Source organism: Podarcis bocagei (genome assembly GCF_964188305.1).
Source record: "Podarcis bocagei genome assembly, chromosome: 1".
Lineage (NCBI taxonomy): Eukaryota > Metazoa > Chordata > Lepidosauria > Squamata > Lacertidae > Podarcis > Podarcis bocagei.
The window spans coordinates 24780124-24803318 of NC_138125.1; the positions used below are offsets into that span (position 1 = coordinate 24780124).

At 41.5% G+C, this 23195-nt stretch overlaps 1 protein-coding gene across 2 annotated transcripts in view; it reads left to right on the forward strand.

The window, feature by feature from the left end:
• The window catches only part of EFCAB11 (EF-hand calcium binding domain 11), a 62639-nt gene extending 39715 nt beyond the window's left edge, over window positions 1-22924 (forward strand). Inside the window, exons 6-7 of one of the 2 annotated variants that reach the window (XM_081174637.1) lie at window positions 21481-21587; window positions 22637-22924. In XM_081174637.1, coding sequence (XP_081030763.1) covers window positions 21481-21559 — 79 coding nt within the window. In that variant the 3' untranslated portion in view covers window positions 21560-21587; window positions 22637-22924. The remainder of the gene's footprint in view (window positions 1-21480; window positions 21588-22636) is intronic. The other variant, XM_081174636.1, reaches the window with a different exon arrangement.
• The last annotated feature ends 271 nt before the right edge of the window (window positions 22925-23195 follow it).

Here is a 23195-nt window from a genome sequence, read left to right on the forward strand (position 1 = left end):
CTAATGTTTAAATATGGAACTATGCCATGGCAACCTAAAACAGCAAAATGATTGGACATTATAATGGGAGAAGAAATTTATAAAGAAATGTTACTGGCAAGCTATATACAGACCCCAGCATTTATGATTATTGTCAATACAGAACACGAGTACCATTTTGTAAATCTGAGTAGTCTTCAGAATTGGAAAAAAGGATAAAATTAGGATGGAAAGAGAAAGGAAAGAGATGCTTTTAGGTTTTCCTACGTGGTCTGTGTCCACCCTCTTGAAAACTATAATAATAATAATAATAATAATAATAATAATAATGACAACAACAACAACAACAACAATGCTTTAGCAGACAATAAGAGACTTATACTAAGGAGAATTGAAAATATTGGTGATATTTACTTAGAAAAGAAGAAGGGGAGTGAAATGAAGAAATTTAATCTTTTTAATTTTAATTTTTTGATACCTAAGGTGAAGAAATTATGACAGATTGCACAACTTATTTCTTGGCAAGAATTTAATATTTGCAGATCCAAAATGTTAGTTGGAACAGAGAAATATTTGGAAATATAAAGCTTGAAAGAATATAAATGTATTTTTACGTACATATCAACCTCTAACTGATGAGAGCTAGTAATAAACTTCAGACTTCTGGGTTGGCGCCTCCGGCAATGGCAGAGCTCCTCCGATCGGGAGGAACTTGCTCCGTGAAAAGCAGGGTCTGACCGCCACGGTGCCAGCCTGTGAACTTGGGATTCGGCTGGCACCCTTTGCGCCTCCCCTACTCGCGGGGAAACCCTGTTTTGGGGATCCGGAGCGACGTGGGGTGAGCGGCGCGGTGCTTTGGATTGACCCCTTCTTTCATGGAGTGAAGCCGCATTGCTGTTGCCGGAGAGCGCTGACTTTTTCCTGTGGACAATTGGATTTTAAACGACTACCCGTGAGTAGAACTGAAAATTGGATCTTGAAACACTTTAATTTGGCGCCGAAGCGGGAAGGCTCTAAACAGGAAGTCCGCCTCCCGTTTTTGTAAATAGATTGAAGCAAAGACGTTACAAGCTAAAGTCTTTGAAAGCTTTTGATAAAGGATTAAATTCCCACCGGACAAAAATATATAACCCCTCTTGGAAGCAGGAGAAGAGGGGGTAAGTTTTGGATCTAGTGTGCCTGCAGAAGAGAGTGAAAATCAAATTGCCACTGCTCTGAACCTGGAAAAGGGCTGCCAGATGATGTTCGGGGAATGTTTATTGACAGAACGGATTTGACAGCTAGCTAAAATAAGAAAGGCACTGTTTCCGTTAGAATGAAGTTAAGTGGTTTTAGCAGCAATGTTACAAAGGAGTATGTAAAAATGGATTGTTAATAGGTGAGAATCTAAAGTTATAATATATTAAGATAAAGGCTTAAGATAAAAACAAAGAGGGAAAGGATTTGCTGAATTAACTAACTGAACTGGAATACAAAAAAGGGAGGTGTGAGGAGGTCAGGGAAACAAGTAAATGAAAGACAAGACATGGAAAAATTGATTTGTTTTTAATTGTTTTTATTTTTCTGTATTTTGTATTTTCTTTTTTCCTTTTTTTCTTACTTTTGTAATCTTTTCTGAAACTTTAATAAATATAATTTTATTTAAAAAAGAAAGGCACTGTTTCCATTGTCCTCTTCTGCGTTTAAAAATGGAGGAAAAAGTAACCAAAAATTGAAACTATTGTTATTTGCTCAAGTCGTGCTTGAAAGAATTGATACAAACGGAGACTGTTTCCCTCTAGAGGGAGCATGTGAAACTGTTACAGGAGTGCAACAGGGAGATCTCCAGCTGCAAGATAAAGATTCTGAAAACTAGAGTCTGACCTTGGACCATTCAAAATGTTGATAGGAGAAGCTATTGTGACTGTATTATACAAGATAAACTACTCGCTGGAACAGCTCCATAAAATGACAGATGACACAATCTCTAAAATTGACAACTTGGAACGGAACGTGACTAATTTGAGTCAAAAAGTGAGTGCCAATACAGAAACAATTCAGGAGTTGGTACAGGAACATATCTTGGTTGGACAAATGGTGGAGGAAAAGGAGAAAGCTGATGATTTGAAAATGATGGAGGAAAAGGAGAAAGCTGATGATGTGAAACTAAAAGTAGTACAAGTGGGATCCTTAATTTCTCAGAAGCAAATTGAGGATTATAAATTGAGGTCTTTCATGACTGAATCTAGCAAAAGTCAAATTTTGAGGTTAGGATCCCGGCTTGGATTGAAGAAGGAAAGTTGGAAAGAACCCTTTATCCAGGGATTGACTGACTTTTGGGACATGGACTTGGGTTTGGAGGAGCCTGAAGTTTTGGGGGTCGCTAGAATTGGAGGAATCCTGAAATACGTTCTGAAACACTCTATGGACTTTATTTTTAATTTTGGAAATTTGGCTGAACTGTCCAGAAGGAACAAAAGTATTGCTAGGCTGGAGTTTTCCTGAGATTGGCTCCTGAGCATCAAAGAATATGAAGAAAACCTGCAGAAGGGACTTGGAAGAGATTTAAGAGCCTCGGATATAAGATTACCAGGTTGAAAGGACTGGCAGAATCCGAAGCCAGGGAGAGGAGATAGTGGAAGATTACTGGAAAATTTAAAGCGTTTATTTAGAAATATTGTTAAAGTAATGACTGTTAGAAAAATGGTGGAATGATATTTTATGGATTTAGCAGAAATGCTATAAGAAGTTGGGTCTATATAAGTAATTTACCTTTAATGGGAAATAAGGTTAAAGAATATGTTATTCATAATATGACAGAAAATAGAGAAAGATGGAAAGGATTTGCTGAAACAAGTACTAGAAGTGGGACACAAAAAGGGAGGTGTGAGGATGTCGAGGAAACAAGGGAATAAAGGACAGAGTATGGAAAAGGAGGGATGTTTTTAAATTGTTTTTGTTTTGCTTTCTTTATGTGTTTAGTTTAATGGGTTTAGGGTGGGTTTGTATTGTTTATATATTGTATTGTTTTTCTTTTTCTTTTTTCTTGTTTCCCCCCCTCTTTTTTCTTTTTTGTCTTTTCTCTCTTCTACTTTTTTGTAACTTTTAAAAGTAATTGTCAGGGGTTCAGAGACAGAGGCACAGGGGAGGCAGGAAATGGAGAGCGATGGAGATGAATCCCAGGACAGCGAGGAAGAGGATGACAATGACTCAAGGGATTCCATGAGCCTTTCCAGCGAATCAGAGGATTCCCAGAAGGGGGCGCCGGTGGTCAAGGCAAGGGGAGCCCCAGGGGGGATGTGTCAGGAGCAGGGGGCCAGCAGGGGATCCCAAAGTAGCAGCTGGGTGTCAGGGCCAGCCTCCCCGCCAGAGCGCAGCGAAGGGGGTGGAGGTTCCAGTGTATCAGAGGAAGCAGCTCCGGCAGCAGAGAAAGGAGGGGGGTCGGAGCAAGCCACCTTCCCGGAAGGGGAGGGGAGTAGTGAAGGGAGTAGTATAACTGTCAAAAGGAAAGTTAGAGGTTGGGCGCGCGCGCCAAGTTCAAATGTGGAGGCGCGCGGAAGAACAGGGAGTCCGGAGGAGGAGCCAGGTCCCAAAGCCCGCAGGAGGGGGGAAGAGCAGTCTGGGGATTCCGCGTCAGAGGAGTCCAGGAGGGGCGGAACCCCAGCGGGCAGAAAGACCCTGCGGAAAAGGAAAGAAAGGAAGAGGTGGAGCAGCGTAAGCCTCTTAAACTGGTGCAGGGGAGGGACCAACTCAGAGGGGACTTCAACGGTCTAAGGTTAACAGATGTGGGGCTGCGCGCCTTGATTGTGGAACCAAGAATGAACTGCAATAAACATCCTTGTATATAAGAAGAGCTTGGCGTTGGTCTTTTGTGAGCTGAGACCTGAGGCAGCCCTAACAGTAATAAATTTTTATTTTTTTTAAAAAAAAGAGAGAGCTAGGAATAAACTTCTATTAGAAACAGCCTATTCTATAATGGGTCTTCCTGTGACATATCTGCTTATTTAATACTGCTGGAGAGTAGATACTTAGACATGAGAGATCACTGATTTGGCCATTATGACAATCCCTTTGTTTCTTTATTTTGCTTTCCATAGATTATTGTTGACTTAGAAGGATAAAGGAAAAGGAAAAGCTATTTCAGCTCAGAGGATGGATTAGGCTCTGTATCCAATCCAGTTCTAATTTTGCAAGGCTTACTTATACCACAGCAATAGCAGACCCTTCTGTTTGATCAAAAATCTTTGTCTTCTATGACTTGTTAAAAGATATACCGCCTTATATACTGTTAAGTAAGAATATAATCGATAGTCTTCAAAATCTATTATGAAGTGCAGCATTTAACATTGTTTTTGTTTGTTTTTCCTTTTAAACAGCTTCTTAATAGCACAGACAACAAATTCTGTTTGTCAATGAGTGTGTGATTCAAATGTGTCAGTTGAACTGATATTCATAAATTGGTACATAACTCTGTTTCTAAACAAGCCTGAAATTGGGTTAATAACAAACATTTTCATAACATTTCTAATCGTATGTTGAATTGCAGCATACTCTTTTCACCAAAATGTATTCTTTGATTTATCAGTTTCCTATAATGGTAAATGAACACTTCTTCAACAAGTGGTACAAAGCTTGCATTTCTTTATTTAGACTCTAAGTAAAAAAAATGCAAGCTTTATATCACATGCAGGAATTCCCCCTAAATTTTTGGAATTACCGTCAAAGCAGATAGCCACCAGTTTTCATGAAGAAAATTTGACATTCCACTGCAACAAGCAAAAATGAACTAGTTCATTCACAAAAAACTAATTTATATAGGAATAGTGCACTGTCAAAATTGGTTCTGCAGCCAGTTATTTAGACTGGTGTAAGCAGGTTTACCACTTGCATTTGGGAGCTTCTAAACTCCACCTTTAAGCAATATTCTTATGGTGGTTTCAAATAGCCTCCTGGGCTTTTGGATGAGAACCCCATTGGGTATGTGAAGCTCTTGTCCCCTTCTCTCATCCATGAGCAAAAGTGCTTTCCACTCACATACTGAGAATGACGGTAGGTTTCAGAAATTCATTCTTTATTTAAAAAATCTGAATATTTCAGTGAGCCAAACTAAAACCCCAGTTCAGGCAAAGCTAAGCTCTTTTAAGTTCATTGATTCCAGTAGTAGAGAAAGGAGCCCACCCAAAACATTTTATTGAAGTTAAGGAATTTAAAAGTGCTTGAATGGTAGTGCCAATTTTTCTATCGAGAAAACATGCCTACATTTGAGTTGTTGCAATATGGAATAAACTGAGATTTTAATCAATAGTTCAGGCAGATGTTGGAAGTGTAGATTAATGCAGAGCAATTTCTATCAATTTTCTGGTTTGTAGCTGCCTGGCACAATTTTCCTTTAATAAACATTAGAGCATGCCACTGTTTATAAAAGCTGCAAATTTTGTGGAACTGCATATGCTAAATATAATGTTCTGTTGCTCCATCTGTTCTTACTAAGACAGCTATGGTAGCAATCTATATTATCTAGCCTGATGAAATCCTAATGTGTTATTTTATACTTAAACAGATGGGTGAATCTAATCGATAAGGAGTTAGGAAATAATGTTCACTAGGAAAGCATAAGCATAGATTTTTAAAACAATCCATTATAGGTCTAACACTATTTTGACCTAAATGTTTTGTAGAAGATGCATATACAGCTTGAACCTAAGAACTGCTACATCAGTGAAGTGTTGAATGGGGTGTATCATTCAGGTGCGGGTGCTTGATAGGGGTCGTAATTTTGATGCAAGGTTGAGGAATGTAGCTCTGTTAGCAGCAGCTATCACTTCGTGTGGGATGCGGGTGGCGCTGTGGGTTAAACCACAGAGCCTAGGACCTGCCGATCGAAAGGTCGGCGGTTCGAATCCCCGCCACGGGGTGAGCTCCCATCGTTCGGTCCCAGCTCCTGCCTACCTAGCAGTTCGAAAGCACCCCTAAGTGCAAGTAGATAAATAGGGACCGCTTTCTAGCGGGAAGGTAAACGGCGTTTCCATGTGCGGCGCTGGTGCTGGCTCACCAGATGCAGCTTAGTCACGCTGGCCACGTGACCCGGAAGTGTCTTCAGACAGCGCCGGCTCCCGGCCTCTTGAGCGAGATGAGCACGCAAGCCTAGAGTCGGTCACGACTGGCCCTGATGGGCAGGGGTACCTTTACCTTTTACCACTTCTTGTGAGTAGTAACAGCTATGAATTACTGAAATTGGATGAGACCAGAAGTAGGATACAAGGAGAAGCAGTCCATACCATGCTGCAGGCACTCCAGCCACTGCAACCCCTACCAATCACCCAAAGCTGATGGGGTTTTTTTAGGAGATCACAAAATTATAGAGCTTTTTTTTGGGGGGGGGGAGATCAGCCAAAGTTGTTGCACACCATATTCTTAGGCACAAATCTGCCATGGACCACCATAAGCATTTGACACTCTGGCCAACCAATATAATACAACCACCATGCAGAGAAGCCTCCTTAGAATTTCAGAAGAGTTGCGTTTTTTGAGTCTGGAATTCATTTGTTGTAAAAATGCAAAGTGTTTCAATTTTAAAACCCAGCATTTATATTCTTTCTTAAATGTTTCTGGAATTTAGATTAACAAGTCCAATAGTAGATGGCAACTTCTGCCTAATGATATGAATTTTACTGTTACTGTTTAACTCCATTCATATAGCTGCTTTGTAACAGAAGTTCTCTGGACAGCTCACAAAAGAAAAAATCATAATAATTTGACCATCTTTAATACTAAGGGCATAGCCATCTTTCCCATTGGTCTTAGTGGTTCGTTGTGCCAGGGTGTCTGCCTCTCAGGGGTGCCCTAGCGAGTGGGGGAGCTGTGTGGCTTTGCTGGCAGCCTCCCCTTTCCCTGCATGCTCACCAGCTGCGCCCCGCCAACTACCGTATTTTTCGCCCTATAGGACGCACTTTCCCCCCTCCAAAAATGAAGGGGAAATGTGTGTGCGTCCTATGGGGCGAATGCAGGCTTTTGCTGAAGCCTGGACAGCGAGAGGGGTCGGTGCACACTGACCCCTCTCGCTCTCCAGGCTTCAGGAAGCTATCCGCAAGCCTTGGGAGCCCACGGGAGTTCCCGCCGGGCTCCCAAGGCTTGCGGACATCAGCCTGCAGCCCGAAACCCGGGGAGCGCAGCGGAGCGCGCCCTAGGCTTCGGGCAGATATCCGCAAGCCTGGGGAGCCTGGCGGGAGTTCCTGCCGGGCTCCCAAAACTTGCGGATAGCAGCCTGTTCTGGGGGCTGGGGTCGGGGGAAGCTTGGGCTTCCCCTGCCCCAGCCCCGCGCATGGGGGAAAAAATAATTTCCCCCCTTTGTTCCCCCCCCAAACTAGGTGCGCCCTATGGGCCGGTGTGCCCTATAGGGCGAAAAATACGGTATATGGCTGGCGTGCGTGCAGCTTCCTTCCCAAGTCTCATCTGGAGGAGAGCAATTTCTGCATCTGCTAAAGATGGCCCTGCTCCCAGTCGTTGTCCTCTTCCTGCTTCCTGGAAGCACGCAGCCTTCCCGAGCTGCCTTCTCAGGCGCCCCAATGCCGGAGAGCATGTCAGCCAGCACGTTTTCCTGCTTGATCACCGCCACCACGCCAGGAATCGGGGTGGTGGGGGAGGCAGAGGACATTTCCCACCGCCCTCTCCCTCGTTTTGGAGTTGCGGGGGGGGGGAGGGATCTTTGCACCACGGCGCCAGATATGCTTAAGTCAGCCCTGACTCAGGCTTATATCTGCATGTATTAATCAGCATATGGTGACTTAATAAGCAAGCAACCAAATTGTGGCAAGTTCAGCCTTTCTTACACATTATATTTTTTTATACAGTTTGCTGTCCAAATCGTCTTGTACATCCTTAGAATGTTTGCTGCGTTGCTACCAGAAACATAATGGTTCAGCCAAGAGGCAAAGACCTTACGCATTGATCTCCTTGGTCTGTCTCCCTCTCCCGTCCCTACCTGTTAAAATGAGCATGGTGATTATATATTTGGTTTCTTTTTTTGGAAGGCCTTGCTATGGTAAAAGTCCATGTGGCTGGAAGCATAATTTCCCTCCTTGATATGCATTTGTTCTAGCTAGATTGTAACATGCCAGAACACTGCTGAATGAAGTGAAAAGCTCTTCAGTAGCTGATGTTAGAGGATTAAATAATGACCATTCCTGTCCCATTTCTCTTATCTCATAATCAAGCTTAAGATGGCACTAGATGGCTCTGTTAGAGTGATTATATATTTGAAATAGAAATTATTTGATCTCTACTTAGGTATCGCAGCATTTAGAGAAGACTCGTTTCTTTCTCTTTAATGCTGAATATATTTGTAGTGCTTTATAGCTTTCTACTTAGATATATTTGTGCTTAAAGGGTACTTCAGTCTAATAGGGACATGTGCTGCAGGGGAAATTTCAAGCTTTTTTATTTACACTGCTGCTAATAGTATCTTTCAGAATAATTGAAGTGCACTCACAATATGTAGGCATAAAGTAAGGAAATTGGTTCACTCAGGAATTGAATAATAGGAATTTCACTTCAAACACTAGCTGGCTAGCTCTGTAGGATGCAAATTGTACTCAAGTTAGTTTTTTCTAATAATGACATGAACTGTCAGGAGATAATATCATTTACAGAATTCTCTGTCTGTACGTGTAACACACATACACTTGCTCCATCCACTGTTTTGTAGCAAGATCACATGCTTTAAACTGCTTTACAACACAAATCATTTAGCTAATCTCAGAACTGAAATGTCATTTGCTTGATAGCCATAACAATCCTCTCCTAAGTCGTGTCTTTTGGCTAAAAGTCTCCACGAGTTTTCAGCACCTGTTCGGGCACCATTTGCAGTATGCGAATATGTTCTATGCTGCTTAATTTACCCTGATATTGCCCATAGATTACAGTCAGAATCAAAAGGTTTTCTCACATTCCCAGAACCAATCAATTTGCATGCGGCTCTCTCTGACATCAGAATGTTTGGGTCAATAACAAGCAGCTTGTACCACTAACGCATACTAGTACTAAGTGGCTGACTCACCCTCAAATGCAACAGATGCCCTCCACTGTTCTGCTCAGATACCACAGTAAGCCAGAAGGTTTATAGTTCATGGTGGAGGGCATACTTTGGAGGTTCAACCCTTGCATTTCCAGGACAGGATGAGAAAGACCCTTGCCTGAAACCCTGGAAAATTGCTGCCAGACAGTGGAGGCAATACTGAAGTTAATGGACTAGTGGCTTGGCTCAGATTCCTATGTTCTAAAAGTTAGTTGAAGACTACCAGGAACTGATTCACATTAGCAGGTGTCCCCCCTCCCCCCTGTATTATCACTTCTTGCTTCCTTGTGATTCACATGATGCTCATTCCCACTTGAGTTGGTACCACAAACTTTTGACCCTTCTGGGATTTCTCAGAGAAGTTTAATGCTGACTATTGTGTTTTGCTGCTGGTCTTCGTCTCATGTGTACCAGCTGCATGATATTTCCACTGATACTGGTGAGAGTGGCTTCGTTCCTACAGAACCAGTTCACCATCATTTCCTTACCTTCCTCCTGCGCTCCATATTTGACCTTGGACTGCATCTGTCTGAAGAAACTCCCTATTGAATGCAATCCCTTGAGTCAGGGCTTATTTCCAACCAAAACTCACCAGAACTCAATTCTGGCACCTCTCAAATGGGCAACATTGCTCTTCTAAGAGAACGAGGGAGATGTTGGTGAGTTCCGGCGCCTCTTTTTCTAAAAAAAATAGCACTCCTTTTAATCATGACAAGTGACCGAAAACATATTCTGTGTGCCATGTTTTGCATTTACTTGTGTGATGATAAATGGGTATACTTTTAAAAGAATGCTTGCATTTTCTCTTAAGTTCAGGTTTCATTGGGAGTGAACTCTGTATTTTTTTGTTCCCACCTTGTTTTATTAGTTGCCCAGAATAATTCAGACATTGAGTTTCCTTAAATATATTGTTTGAATATTGCTGTCACAATAGAAAGAAACCAGCATCAGGTTTAAAAAAGAAGTCATTCCTGTTCAGTTTTTGAATCCTTCAATTTTCTTACCACAATGTATTGCCTTTTATATTTAATCCCATCATTTTAAACTAGTTTGTGATTTAATCCCATCATCTAAAAAACCGGAGAGCACTCCACACTATTTCAGGGGGTAAGTACCTACAGATCTTGATGATATTATGACAACTTAAATGGTTCCTTAAGGGCTCCATCACTCAAAATAGGGATTTTGACTGCAAGTAATCCTATCAGATCTGTACTATTTTAGTTGACAAAACTACAGTAATCCTCTTTACAATTCTTCTATATTTATTAAGTATTTAGCTAGGTTTTCTTAACGTCTGTGTCTTCTAAGAAGTGAAATTAATACACATGTTGCTACCTAAACTGCAGCACGCTGCAGGAAGCTGATCAACAAAGTAACAAACATTAGAAGAAGAAAGGACTGACTGATTTATTAAAGGAAAAGGCAGTTTCCTGCAGAAGCTGTCATCCTCGAATCTTCAATTGGTGGGTCATTTCATCCTCAGCAGGGACTCAATGCATGAAGTCTCATCTTTACTCTCTATGCTCAATCAGTACGGCACTTCTGCCTGTACTGCAGTAGCAGTTTAGATTCCTGTTGAAATGCATGAGGACATGATTTTTTTCATAACTTTCCAATATCTGACTGTACAATTGCTATTATAAAAAAGCTTTTTGGGCCAGTTCTATTTCACATATCCACGAAAGCAGAGCAACTGAAGGTATTTGTTTCTGTCTAGGGTTGCCCTAAGACAGTTGTTCATACATTTCAACTTTGAAAAGGGGTGCTACAGGCTCTTCCAAAAATAGCAAGATGCATTCTAAAAGCAATGTTGACATTTGGAAAGCTTGTCAGCAACCTGTCCATTATTTGTGCAAAGACAATTTCAGCCAGAGATTACCTGCTTGCCTGCATACATAGAGAAAAGTAATAAAAATGCACCTGTGAATGCATGTTCAAGATCTGATGGCTAGGTGTCTATTAATGCCCTTGTTCTAGAGGCCACTTCACCACTGGACCTATCAACACAAAAACTAAGCTTTTCCTTTAGTGTGGCGTATGTTGCTCTCTCTCTCTCTCTCTCTCTCTCTCTCTCTCTCTCTCTCTCTCTCTCTCTCTGCTCTTCTCAGTGATAAGCTTGTCCATTACAGAATAGAAGGGCTGTGTGCAGAAATTGTCACTGGCACTCAAATGTGTGTCATTAATATCCATGCCAACTTTTTATTTAAAAAAAGGATTCTCAGTTGTTTACATTGTGTAGTCTCTTGGTAGTTGGATGGTAGGAGTCCTTTTGCCATTATTTTGTTCATGTTTGTTTTTACTATACAAAAGTATTCACAATGTCATGGGATGGACTCAGTTACTAGCCATTTAGAACAGCTGGAGGAGAAGCAACCATTGTTTAGATTTCCAAAGGGCCATGCACTGGGCTAAGATGGGGATAAGGTTTCCAAGCACCAATATTTGGGGTGGGGGCAAGACCTGGATTGATACTTTGGTGGGAAGAAGAAGCCAAATGCAGAACATGAGAAAGAGAAATAGGAGTGGGGGTCTAGTATGCCAAAGAAAAATTGGGCAGGGCAGGGAGCTAGGCTTGAATGATTTTAAGGGAGATGCCTAGATAGAGATTTGGAGGGAAGAAGGATACAGAATGAAAGAGAGAGTTAAGGAGACCTACACTGATGGGGGATATCTGTCTATCTGTAGATATACATCTACAGAGGCCTGCACATTGGCATGGTTGCATGGCTGGCATTAGGACAGTAAGCACACTCAGCTGTCATTGATTTCTGTCTTCATGAAACAAGCACCTCATGAAAAAAAATAAAAATTATCAAAAAGCTCTGCCCTTTCATCTTATGGCTGGACAAATCTGTCATGGTTAGTTTCTTATTTTTCCAATCTTACGTTCAGTTCTCTATATTTCCACATCAGTTTGCAGTTTTTAGAAAGCCCTTGTGAGAATTCACCATCATTTTAGTGCCTGCAGTGACACATGTTCATATGCACCTCTGCCTAATATACCCATTTTTGCAAAGTAGTTTTCCCTAATACAATGCATTTTTGTTTGTGACCCTCACTAATATATGATTTTTTTGAAAAGTGCACTTTACCCAAGTATATGTGTTTTTGTACATATTACTTGGCTGGAGAACTGCATTGCAAAAGTTAGAGAACTGTGAATTTTGGAAGAGGACTGTGTTTTGGTTCATGTATTGATTTGAGGAGTTTGATTTATGTAAGTTTTAAAATGTGGACTGAATTTAATTTCTCTTACATCTGTATCTCATCTCATATTCATACACAGACAGCCTGTGATTTATTCATTTTGTCTTTTTATCTCTAAGCCCCACAAAGTATCTCCTTGTCTTCTAACTTGTTCACAGAGGTAAAGAATCGCATGTCTCCTCTCTCACAGACTATGCTGGAAACTGTAACTAGGCACTGAATAGCAGTCTTGTGTATAGATCTTTGATTATGGGAAATAAGCAATGTAAATATTTATAGATCTGTTGGGGGAAGGCTGTGATTATGAGATGCCCAGGGCCTACTAAGACTTTAACCTGTCCCTGATCATATATGATGGTTATCTTGCCAACATGGCTACAGGAATGAGCTATTGATAAATAAAAGTGAAAGGGAACTGAAAGAAAAAGAGGAAGGGAGAACTGGGTAAGTTCAAAAGAGGAAGTGGTACAGTCAAGGATTCAGAGAGTGAGAAGCAGCACGGGGAAGACTAGTGGTGCAAAGCCTTCTGGGAGGAGATTTTGGGGTTAGCACTCTTCCATCTACTCATGGAGCTTCTTTAACTACTAACCTCAAAATTTGGGATCCCCTCCAAACTGGTGCCAAAGTTTTGCAGTCGTTTTGCAGTGGAAACCCAATGTTTGACAGTGCTCCCAAGCTGAGTAATTGTTACTATCACCATAACTATCACCCCCAAACCCAACATTGTCCAATTCATTGTCCAAACATGGGGTTTTTGCTGCAAAACTTTGGAACTGGTTTGGAGTGATTCAGACAGTGTTGGGTGTTAACTATGTTAACTATTAATGTAGCAATTTCTCAGGGGAGGGGGCAATGCAAAACACAGGGTTTTCACTGCAAAACAACTGCAAAACTTTGACCCTGGTTTGGAGCAGATGCCAAATTTCAGGGTTCGTAGTTAATAAAGCTCACTCAGGGTACAGCCTTGGCAGGAGTTATTTCCATGTGCATTCCCAGCATGCCTTGCTCATCTCAGTTGCTAAGCGCAAGAATTGAGCCATCTAAATGTTTCTACTCTGGAATTATATGTCATTAGCTTTTTAAATTCTAACGCCAGCCAAACATTATTCATAGTTTGGAGCTTCCAGGCAGCTCATATTGCTTGCCCAACAGATTAGTGGAAATGATTAGAAATCTTGAGTGTTTAGATAATCATGTGGATGGTCTTTTGTTGTGGTCATTTGCTTAACAGCAGTCCCAAACCGTTTCTTTCAGCAGAGAATAATGGTGTTGTAATGGATGCAGAACAAGCATTAGACAAAGGAAAGCCTTTGCTCCAAAGAGTCTTTTCTCTTTCCAGATTAAAAATGTGGAAGATAACGTAAAGGGAAGCAGAAACGGAAGTGGGGGGAGTGAGGCTGAATGTAAAACTTGAAACATATTAACTGGGTAGAAAGAATTTGAAGGTGTAGCTCTAGGTAGGATGTGTTGAAAGCCGGGACCTTCAAAGTGGCTTTCTCTGAAATGTTCCACATGCAGATAGGCAGAGCTTTATAGTCTCAATATGTGAATGAGATGGTGGGGAGTTGGATATGTTAGGCACTGGGGATGTTTTTGAACAAGCCAAGCCAGTACAAAAGGTTTGGGTTCTACTTAAACCATGATGGAACCAGATTGTTGGTGGTTAAAACCAAAAATGTGACAGAGCACCTTTTAAACTGATTGCCGGGGTAAGGCTGAGAGCAGGTGAGAAGCATCTAGTTCGGAAGAATTCCCCCAGGGATTGTCAGGTGTGCGTACAGGAGCCAGGTCCTGTGACCATTAGGACTCTGCAGGACTGGGGCCTTCCTAAGTTTGTTCTGAAGAGGCAAGGCAAGGCCTCACAGGTGAGGCTGACTAGTAACTCACAGCACCTGGTGGCAAGAGCCGGGAAGGGATATAAGGTCAGCATTTTCCCTTCAGCTCCTTGGCACAGCAACACGTTCCCTGCCTTGCTGTGTTTGACTCCTTGCTTCTTGATCCTCGGACCCCTGACTTCGTGACTTTTTGCTTCCTGACCCTCGGACCCTTGGCTTCTTGACTCCCGGCTCCCTGACCCTCGGACTCTTGGCTCCTGGCTTCTGGACTCCCGCTCCTGCTCCCACCCCGCCATCTTGCCCCCGGTCCCGACATCCCCAGCCAGGATTTTGATCACCTGTGAACCGGACCGTGACAGGGATGACAGAGGAGTTGTCTATAGTTATTTAAATAAAGGAGGGCTAGAACTAGATAAATGGCAAGTAAAAGGTGACGTGATGGAGATATATACAAGTATACATGGTGTACAGAAAGTGCACAGGGAGATGGAATAATTCTAGAACTTGGGGCCATTCGAGGAAGCTGAAAGTTGTGCGATTCAGCACACATGGAAGTATTTCTTCACACAGGGCATAGTTACACTATGGAATTTGCCCCCACAAGATGTAGTGATACCAGGCAATTTGGATGGTTTTAAAAGAGGGTTCAACAAAGTAATGGAGGGTAAAGCTGTCTGTGGCTTCTGGCCATGATGGTCCTGTTCTACCTCCGCTGTCAGAGAGAGTATTCTGTTGGATATCAGGCATCACACGTGGGGAGAGCACTTTTACTCTTGAGAGTCCTGCTTTCAGGCTTCCCCAGGCATTTGGTTAACCACTGTGAGGAAAGGATGCTGATCTAGATAGACCTTTGACCTGATCAGAAGAGCTCTGCTTAGATTCTTAGGATTTTTTTTGCCTTGTGAGACTTCTGACTTAATATGGCAATTATATGGATGTTAAGATTTGAAGAGAACAATGCAACTGATTTTTCCTTTGTGTTCTTTGAAAGATATGGTTTCTAATCCTTAAAGATAGTGGCATTTTTGAAGAGTGTGGCTATATCAGGAGACATTATTCATGAGACTGTTGTTTTGGTACTCTAACTTACCAGATAGGAAGCGTGTAAGCAAGCCAATATTGTTTGGTTTATCAACCCATAGGTTGGGTTAATATAACTTAATGCCAGTCATAGTCTGAGCAGTTCCATTGAAATCAATGGACTTCTACTAAGATCCATTAATCTTAATGTGTCTACTTAGACTATGTCTAGCATTGGATATTGCCAGTAGAGAGGAAAAGGACACATTCCTGTCACACAAAGTCCATTGTATCAGTGGAGCTGCAGCATTGGATACAGCCCAATTGTTTAGAAAGAGACCTCCCTAACTGCTTGAAAACATCATCTGAACTTGAAAGTCCGTTTTATTTGATGTTTTTCTATTGCTGTTATATTGCTTTGTACTTTTAAATTGAATTACTGCAATTCAGTCTCCCTGTAATGAGCGCCACCTGGGAATGGTTACTTATGCTTCAGGTTTCATGCAACTGGTAGCAGTGGTTATATATCCTCATGACCACTGCTCCTTGTGCATTTTTCTAATCTACGGGGTATGTACCTTTGTCCTTATTGTAGTTATAGCATATGGATTGTAATGTGTGAAGTTTATATAGCTTTTATGTACACAGGTCATTGTTTCATATTTGAATTCTTTTGTAGTTGTGCTGAAGAAGATTCCAGCGAAACAGTCAGATTATCCGGGATCACTGTCCAACGTTGTTATTCATTTACTACTTCGGCACCATGAACGCCTAAAAAGCTTTACCACTTAGCCCACAGGATAGCATCTATTACTTGGTTTCAACCATAGACTTATTATACTTTTACAGATTTTCAAAGATTAACAGACGTGTGTTCATTTGTTTTCAAATATATTAGAGAATTTACAAGCGTACACATTTTGTTTTTGTTGTACTAAATCATGTATATTATGCAATAAGAACTACAGTGCTATCTAGTATACTGGTCTTCGTGTTGCTTGTGTTGTTTGTTGTGTTAAGTTTGCAACACGGGTTTGTTCTGTATTGGTGAAAACATCATCTGAACTGGATGGTGGCACCAGGAGAACTTTTTTTTTTTAAGAAACCTGTCTTGCATCTTTGTACAATAAGGGTCAGCATTGGGAGACAAAGAATTTATGAGACCCATCGACTGTAGGTAATCATTGATCCAAAGTTATATTCTTAATTCTGCTTTCATGTGCACCATTATAAATGGCAGCATGAAGTCTGGAATAACTGTCAATACAAAGACGCTGGAGAAACATTCTCGATTTCCCAGGAGAAACATTCACCTGTTTTAAGACCACACAGGCAAGTGAAAGTCATTATTAATCCCAGAGTGTGACAAACCATCAGCTGAGTGTCTGTAATTAAACATATGACATTGCTGTGTTCCTTACAGGGGGCACTTCATTGTCTACAAAGAGTCCAAAAGGGATAATCAGTATGTTTCTGGAGAAATAGTAATAGCGGCCAGTATAAATATATCCCCACCACATAAGGACAAAAGGCTTGCACATTTGTCAACCTACTCTTCCGATTGGAAAAGGGCAGTAGAAATAGATTAGATGACCTTTTAAAATTCACTTCTATTCCTAACGTTCTGGGAAATAGTGTGTGCTATAATACCAAAATAGGCACAGTATAACTTTCCAACAGTAGTAAGTCTAGTGTGAGGAGTCTGACAATCAAATATACAATTTCTACACTTTAGGAACAAAAGGAATCTTTCCATGTAATTTAGAAACATGGAATCAAACATTAGTTGATTGGAAGCCCAAAGGAGGTTCACAATCTGGAACAAAGTGGTGGTACCTATCCTGGTTTGTTTGCCTATTTTATCATAGAATCCTTGAGCACTGGATACAGAGATAGAACTTTGTCTGTCATGAGTACTAATAATCGACCGACTGTCCTTGCATTTAACTAGTACATAAATTATATTAGAATGATATATGTTGACTGCATTTGTGTGTAACACTAAATTGTGATTTGGTACTATGTGAATAAGCCTTGGGCCACACAGCCTTCTCAGGTGTTGCTCTGAGACGTTGCTTCTGTTTTCCACTAGCCCATGGCTTCTTGTTATGTCCAAACAGGGACAGACTCTGGTTAGTTTTTGTATATTTTGTCCAAACATATGAACTTTAGACTAGTTTATGACCCTGGCTTGTTCAAATAAACCATAGTGAAGACATACCATAGTTTCCACTTCAGGCTTTAGATCTCTTCCTTGCAGCTGTATAAGAGAGAGGAGGGAGGGGAGAAGCCAGATAGCACACATAAAAGTTTAGCATTACGTGAAGCAGGGCAATATGTCTAATTCAAGGAATATTTTGCTCATCCAATCTAGGATCATAGTATCATAGAATTGTAGAGTTGGAAGAGATCACAAGGGTCATCTTGTTCAACCCCCAGCAATGCAGGAATCTCTTGCCCAATGTGGGGGTTGAACCCACAATCCTGAGAAAAAGAACGGATCTACACTACAATGGTGCCTCGCAAGACGAAAAGAATCCGTTCCGCGAGTCTCTTCGTCTTGCGGTTTTTTCGTCTTGCGAAGCAAGCCCATTAGCGGCTTAGCGGATTAGCGCTATTAGCGGCTTAGCGGGTTTAGCGGATCAGCTGATTAGCGGATCAGTGGATCAGCTGTTAAGCGTCTTAGCGGATCAGCTGATAAGCGGCTTAGCGGATCAGCTGTTAAGCGGCTTAGTGGCTTAGGATCAGCTGATAAGCAGCTTAGCGGCTTGGGGAAAGGGGGGGGGGAGGAAAAAACCCCCGCAGGAACTCGCAAGACATTTTCGTCTTGCGAAGCAAGCCCATAGGAAATTCGTTTTGCGAAGCACCTCCAAAACGGAAAACCCTTTCGTCTAGCGGGTTTTCCGTCTTGCGAGGCATTCGTCTTGCGGGGCACCACTGTAGTTGTCTATAACGTTTAAAATGTGTTATTAAAATGTGACACTGCAGGGCGCTGTAGAGCAGCGAGCCTTCAGTAATGAAAAATTGCACTGAGAATTATATAGTGTTATATTTAATGATGTTTTTACAGATCAATGTCGATCCAGCCTAAGAGTCTCATGCTCTACTGACAGAGCTACGTCCTATATAGGATATCTGCAGCTAGGTATCTTTAATCTAGCAGTCCCTACCCTGCTAAGCAGTATACCAAGTATAAAGCTCCTCTAATTAAAATCAGGGCTGAGCTAACACAGAGAAGGCAGGGTTATTTTGCAAACATTTTGATTGATCCTTGTGACAAACCCCATCTTCTGATGTAGCTCAACAGTGCCTCCTAGCATGTTTTGGGAGTTAATAGACATCCAATGAAGCTGAACATTGGAAGATTCAGGAGAGATAAAAGAAAGTACTTCCTCATGCAGCGCATAGTTAAATTATGGGACCAGTTTCCATAGGGGGACTGTCATGGCTACCAACTTGGATAAAGTTCAACTTGGTGAAAAGTCATGGAGGGGAAGGTGCTAACCATGGTGGCTGTCCTCAGTTGGAGGCAGCAATGCTTCTGAATACCAGTTACTGGAAACCAGAAGAGGGGAGAGGGCTTTAGCGCTCAAAACCTGCTTGCTGGTTTCCCACAGGCATCTGGTTGGCCATTGGCCTGGTCCAGCAGCCTCTTTTTACGTTCTTACACTATCCTCTTCAGTTGACCCTGAATGGATAACTTTCCACTGTATTGTCCTTAAATGCACATTCTCCAGTTAAGCTATTTTCTACAATAGCTCGGTAGTATGAATTGGCCACACCTTTTGTAATGTACATTCATAGTCATTAGGGAGGTGGAACTAGTGTGTTGGTAAATTTCTGGTTGGCTACATGGACCTCTGACATGGAATTTATTTTGCCATTGGACAACACATTGGTAGGACATCACAGGTATGCAGAGCTTCCTTTTTGAGCAGTCTCCCACTGCTCTTGGCTCTGCATTCATCTCAGGGCATACTGGGCATGCTGCATGGCAAGCAGGCCTTTCATTCTGTGGTCTCAAGGTGAACAAGTCACTTGAGTGCTACTTTGAGATGTATAGAAGCATCTCCCTTTGGAATGAATGGTCTAACCATGATGCTGCAGTGTGACAAAGCAGCATCCTGATGAGAGAAGAGAAGACTATCATGGCTTTTATGGGTGGCTCTGCATCTCAGTAGGTTTGTACTGTTCATGGGGGGCATATTTGGAGTGTGCAGAACTTTTTTTTAAAGAGCAACACTGCAGGCAACACACTGAATATCTTCCTTTTTCAAGTATCTACTTGCACAGTACATTGAGATTTAAAATATTCCAGCTGGAGAGGTTCCTTACCACAGATGTGGGAGGGAACTTAACCAGCTTTAGGAGACCTTAATTATCTAATTTAATAAGAGGCTAATTTATATTCTACAGTGAGTTAAGTTGTGATACTAATTACTTCTACAGTTCCAGTAAAAGATCAGCCTTGGGTACCAAGTGCCACAAAATCTACACTTAGGTTTTTCCAGTGTAGAAAGTTAATGAATAATGTACTCTAAAATGTAGTTACTCTAGACTACAAATTTGTATATTTTGTTTATTGAATCAAAAAGGTAAGTATTTCATTTGCTACAAGTGTGAGTTAAGATGGAGGTGTTGCCTTCATTATGACTCTTCACTTGTATGATGCATCCAGGAATATTACAAGGCAAAAGCACTGCGTTTGGCCAGCAGGGGCGATGGTTGGTAGGGTGTTTACCTGTTTCTGGGGATGAATTTCCACAACTAAACCCCTTGTGTGGAGGAGACACTGTTCCCCCACTATCACTGTGTGTGACAAGGAAATAGAGATATATGCTGCATGTTCTGTCTTACGAGTTACGATCTCACTGTTTTGGAATTTTAAAATGGCAGATGCTGACTTGCACCATATCTGTACAACTCAGGACACCAATACCTCAAAGATTGCTTCTCCTCACATGAAATAACCTGGACCATGCAATTATCAACTGGTACTATTCCCTGTGCGCATCAAGTTTGGAGCTGATGTAAATGTGCAGTCAATGGAGACACAACCATTGATTGAAGGTGCATAGCCCTGTATATACCAGGAGCACCTTGACCCCCATCGTTCAGCCCAGACTTGGAGGTCCAGCTCCGAGGGCCTTCTGGCAGTTCCCTTATTGTGAGAAGTGATGTTACCGGGAACCAGCCTTCTTGGTAGTTGTGCCCTCCTTGTGGAATGCCCTCCCATCAGATGTCTAAAGAGATAAACAATTACATTACTTTTTGCAGACATCTGAAGGCAGCCCTCTTTCAGGAAGCTTTTAATGTTTGATTGTGTTCTTTTATATTCTGTTGGAAAGTGCCCAGAGTGGCTGGGGCAGCCCTGTCAGATGGGTAGAGAACATGAAATAAATTATTAGTATCAGTATTAGATACTGCATAAATGCATTCCGTGCATGCCATCCCTGTGCCATCCATGCCTCCTCCCTGTTTTAATCACACCTCTGGCATATCTTCAGCGGATCAGCTCCACCAGCTCCACGAAATGTTTCACTTGCATATCTGCCACGACAGTAGCAAATTTCACATACTGCTAGCACGGCAGGGCTTCCATCAAATCCTATGGCACCTTATTCAGTGGTTCCCGAGCATATTTTTGCACCCTAAAACTCTTTTTCATTATTAACTTTATTTGATTGAGTATGTTAAATAAAAAATGTTAGACCTTGGTCAGATGAACCGTTACAAACAATGTACAGTGGTATCTCAGGTTACAAACACTTCAGGTTACAGACTCCGCTAACCCAGAAGTAGTACCTCGGGTTAAGAACAATTTCAGGTTAAGAACGGACCTCCGGAACGAATTAAGTTCTTAACCAGAGGTACCACTGTATAATCAAACTGAATATCATTTACTCTGTTATAGTGTAGCACACTAAAGTCAGAAAGGAATTGCTTTTGTTGGCATTCTAGAATAGTAGCTTTATTGGTATGTGGTACCAAATAAAATAAAATCCTCTGAGCATGACTCCAGGGGGCTTACTTCTAAGTAGATCTGCATAGAACTGGGAATTCTAATCATGCTGAAGATTGAAGCCAGGCCCTCTTTATTCTGGACTAGTTAACCCAGGACACTTTTGTCTCTGGCTCCAATTGTCCTCAATCCTTCCACTACCTGCATGCGGCCCTCAACACATTACAGAGGGAATACAGCTCTCAACAGTAAAAATGAGCCCAGCCTTGCTTTGTATAAATAACCTGATTCACAATCACTAAGGAGATGTTGAATTGCCACTCTACACCTTAAACCACAGTATCATTTAATATGGATTAGCCAACTGTTTAACTATTGTGTTAAGTAGTTGAAACTGTCTTTTATTTACCACTCTTCTAAAGCACATGGAAAAGTCCATTATTACAGCCTCCTATTGATTCTCGCCTTTCTTTTGGACTCAAGTGCTCCAATATGGATTGAAAATGCCGTCCATTGAACGTTCAGAAGAGTGAGAATGCTTTAACCGTACTTTGACCAAGGTGTTTTTTTTTACTGCAAAACAGTTGTTGAAGCATGTTAAATGATTACGTTAAGTGAGCTTGTGGAAACCTAACAGTCAGTTCAGTCACACATATTTGGAGAAAATGTCAAAGGTTTGATCAGGCTCCACAGCAAGAGTTAAAAACTTGTTATCAATGGCATATGAAAACTATTCAGAAAAGGGGTCTGTTCTGAAAGCCTGTTTGATTTCATTCTTGCCATGCTGAAATGTTTTTTGGAGAAAATGTCTGAGCTTTTCATCAGCATATTTTTATCCAGGTGAAGAACAAGCATCCTGTTCAGTATTATCCTGGGGAATCTGATAATTTAAGATACTCTTTTCAATTAGTCACAGTAGTCCCCTTTGGGAATGTGCCTGACCAATGTCTCCGAAACAGTCCATGGACTGAAAATTGATGAAGGAACTAGAGGACGGCTTTTATAAGGCCAGAATGCTGCTCCTTATGATTAGCTCCTCTGTGATGGTACCTCTGAGGAATATGCTTAAGAGCAAGAGACTGACAGCAACTTTGTTTTTCCTCTCATGTGACATCAAAGCATGCCAAAATAGGTGGGATATTGGAACGGTATCGCTACCCTGCTTCCATTTTTATATGAGGAATGGCTGTTCTGTGGCTCTGCAGAAGTTGCTGGGCTACAGCTCCCTTCCTCCCTAATTATTGGTCATGCTGGTGGAGACCAAACAACATAGGGCCACAGGTTGCCATCCCTGTTTTATACCCTGGTCTGGCTCCCTGGCAGATAAAGAGTTTAGTAAGGAGCAGGTGTGTTGGCAAATGCATACAGCATAGCACACTCTTAATAATTCTAGGTTCCTTGTTATGGAAGCCATATTAATTTTCTACAGAACGGATGGCATAGTCAGATGTTGCTGCCTTCACCTTCACCATGTATAACCAGAGATCCACAATAAGAAAGAATGGTGTTAATAGAATTCTAGGTATACATTCTCTGAATTAAGTGATAGTTCTAAGTGTCAATGTTTTTCTTTTGTAGGGAAGTCGATCAGGATTCTGATGGCCATATTAGCTTCAAAGACTTTGAATCGGCAATGAACTATGGACAGGATAATTTGTCAGCGCTTCCTCTCATCTAATGAAAGCGGCCAAAGAAAAAACTCCGTAGCCAAGGTTTTTAAAAATCTACAAAACATTTTCCTTCAGAATCTTTTTTAAACAAATCAAGGTAGATATGCTGCCATGAACAAGCTGTCTTTTGAACCTTTTATGGAATGTATTGTGTCTTTAAACATATATTCTGTTTTTCCAATAAATTGTTTTTTGACTTCTGCTTTGCTGATTGTCCTCTTCATGAATATTGTTAATATGAGCAAAGCCAGCAGATATAGCTGATTTGTTTGGAAGTGAAAAGGGGCAGTTTTTTATACTGTGAATGAATCCATCTATATAGAACAGGGGTGTACAACCTGCAGCCCTCCAGATGTTTCTGGACTACAACTCCCATCAGCTCCAACCAGCCTAGCCAGTGATCAGTTACATCATAACTGGAGTTTTAGTCCAGAAACATCTGGAGGGCTGCAGGTTGTGCACCCCTG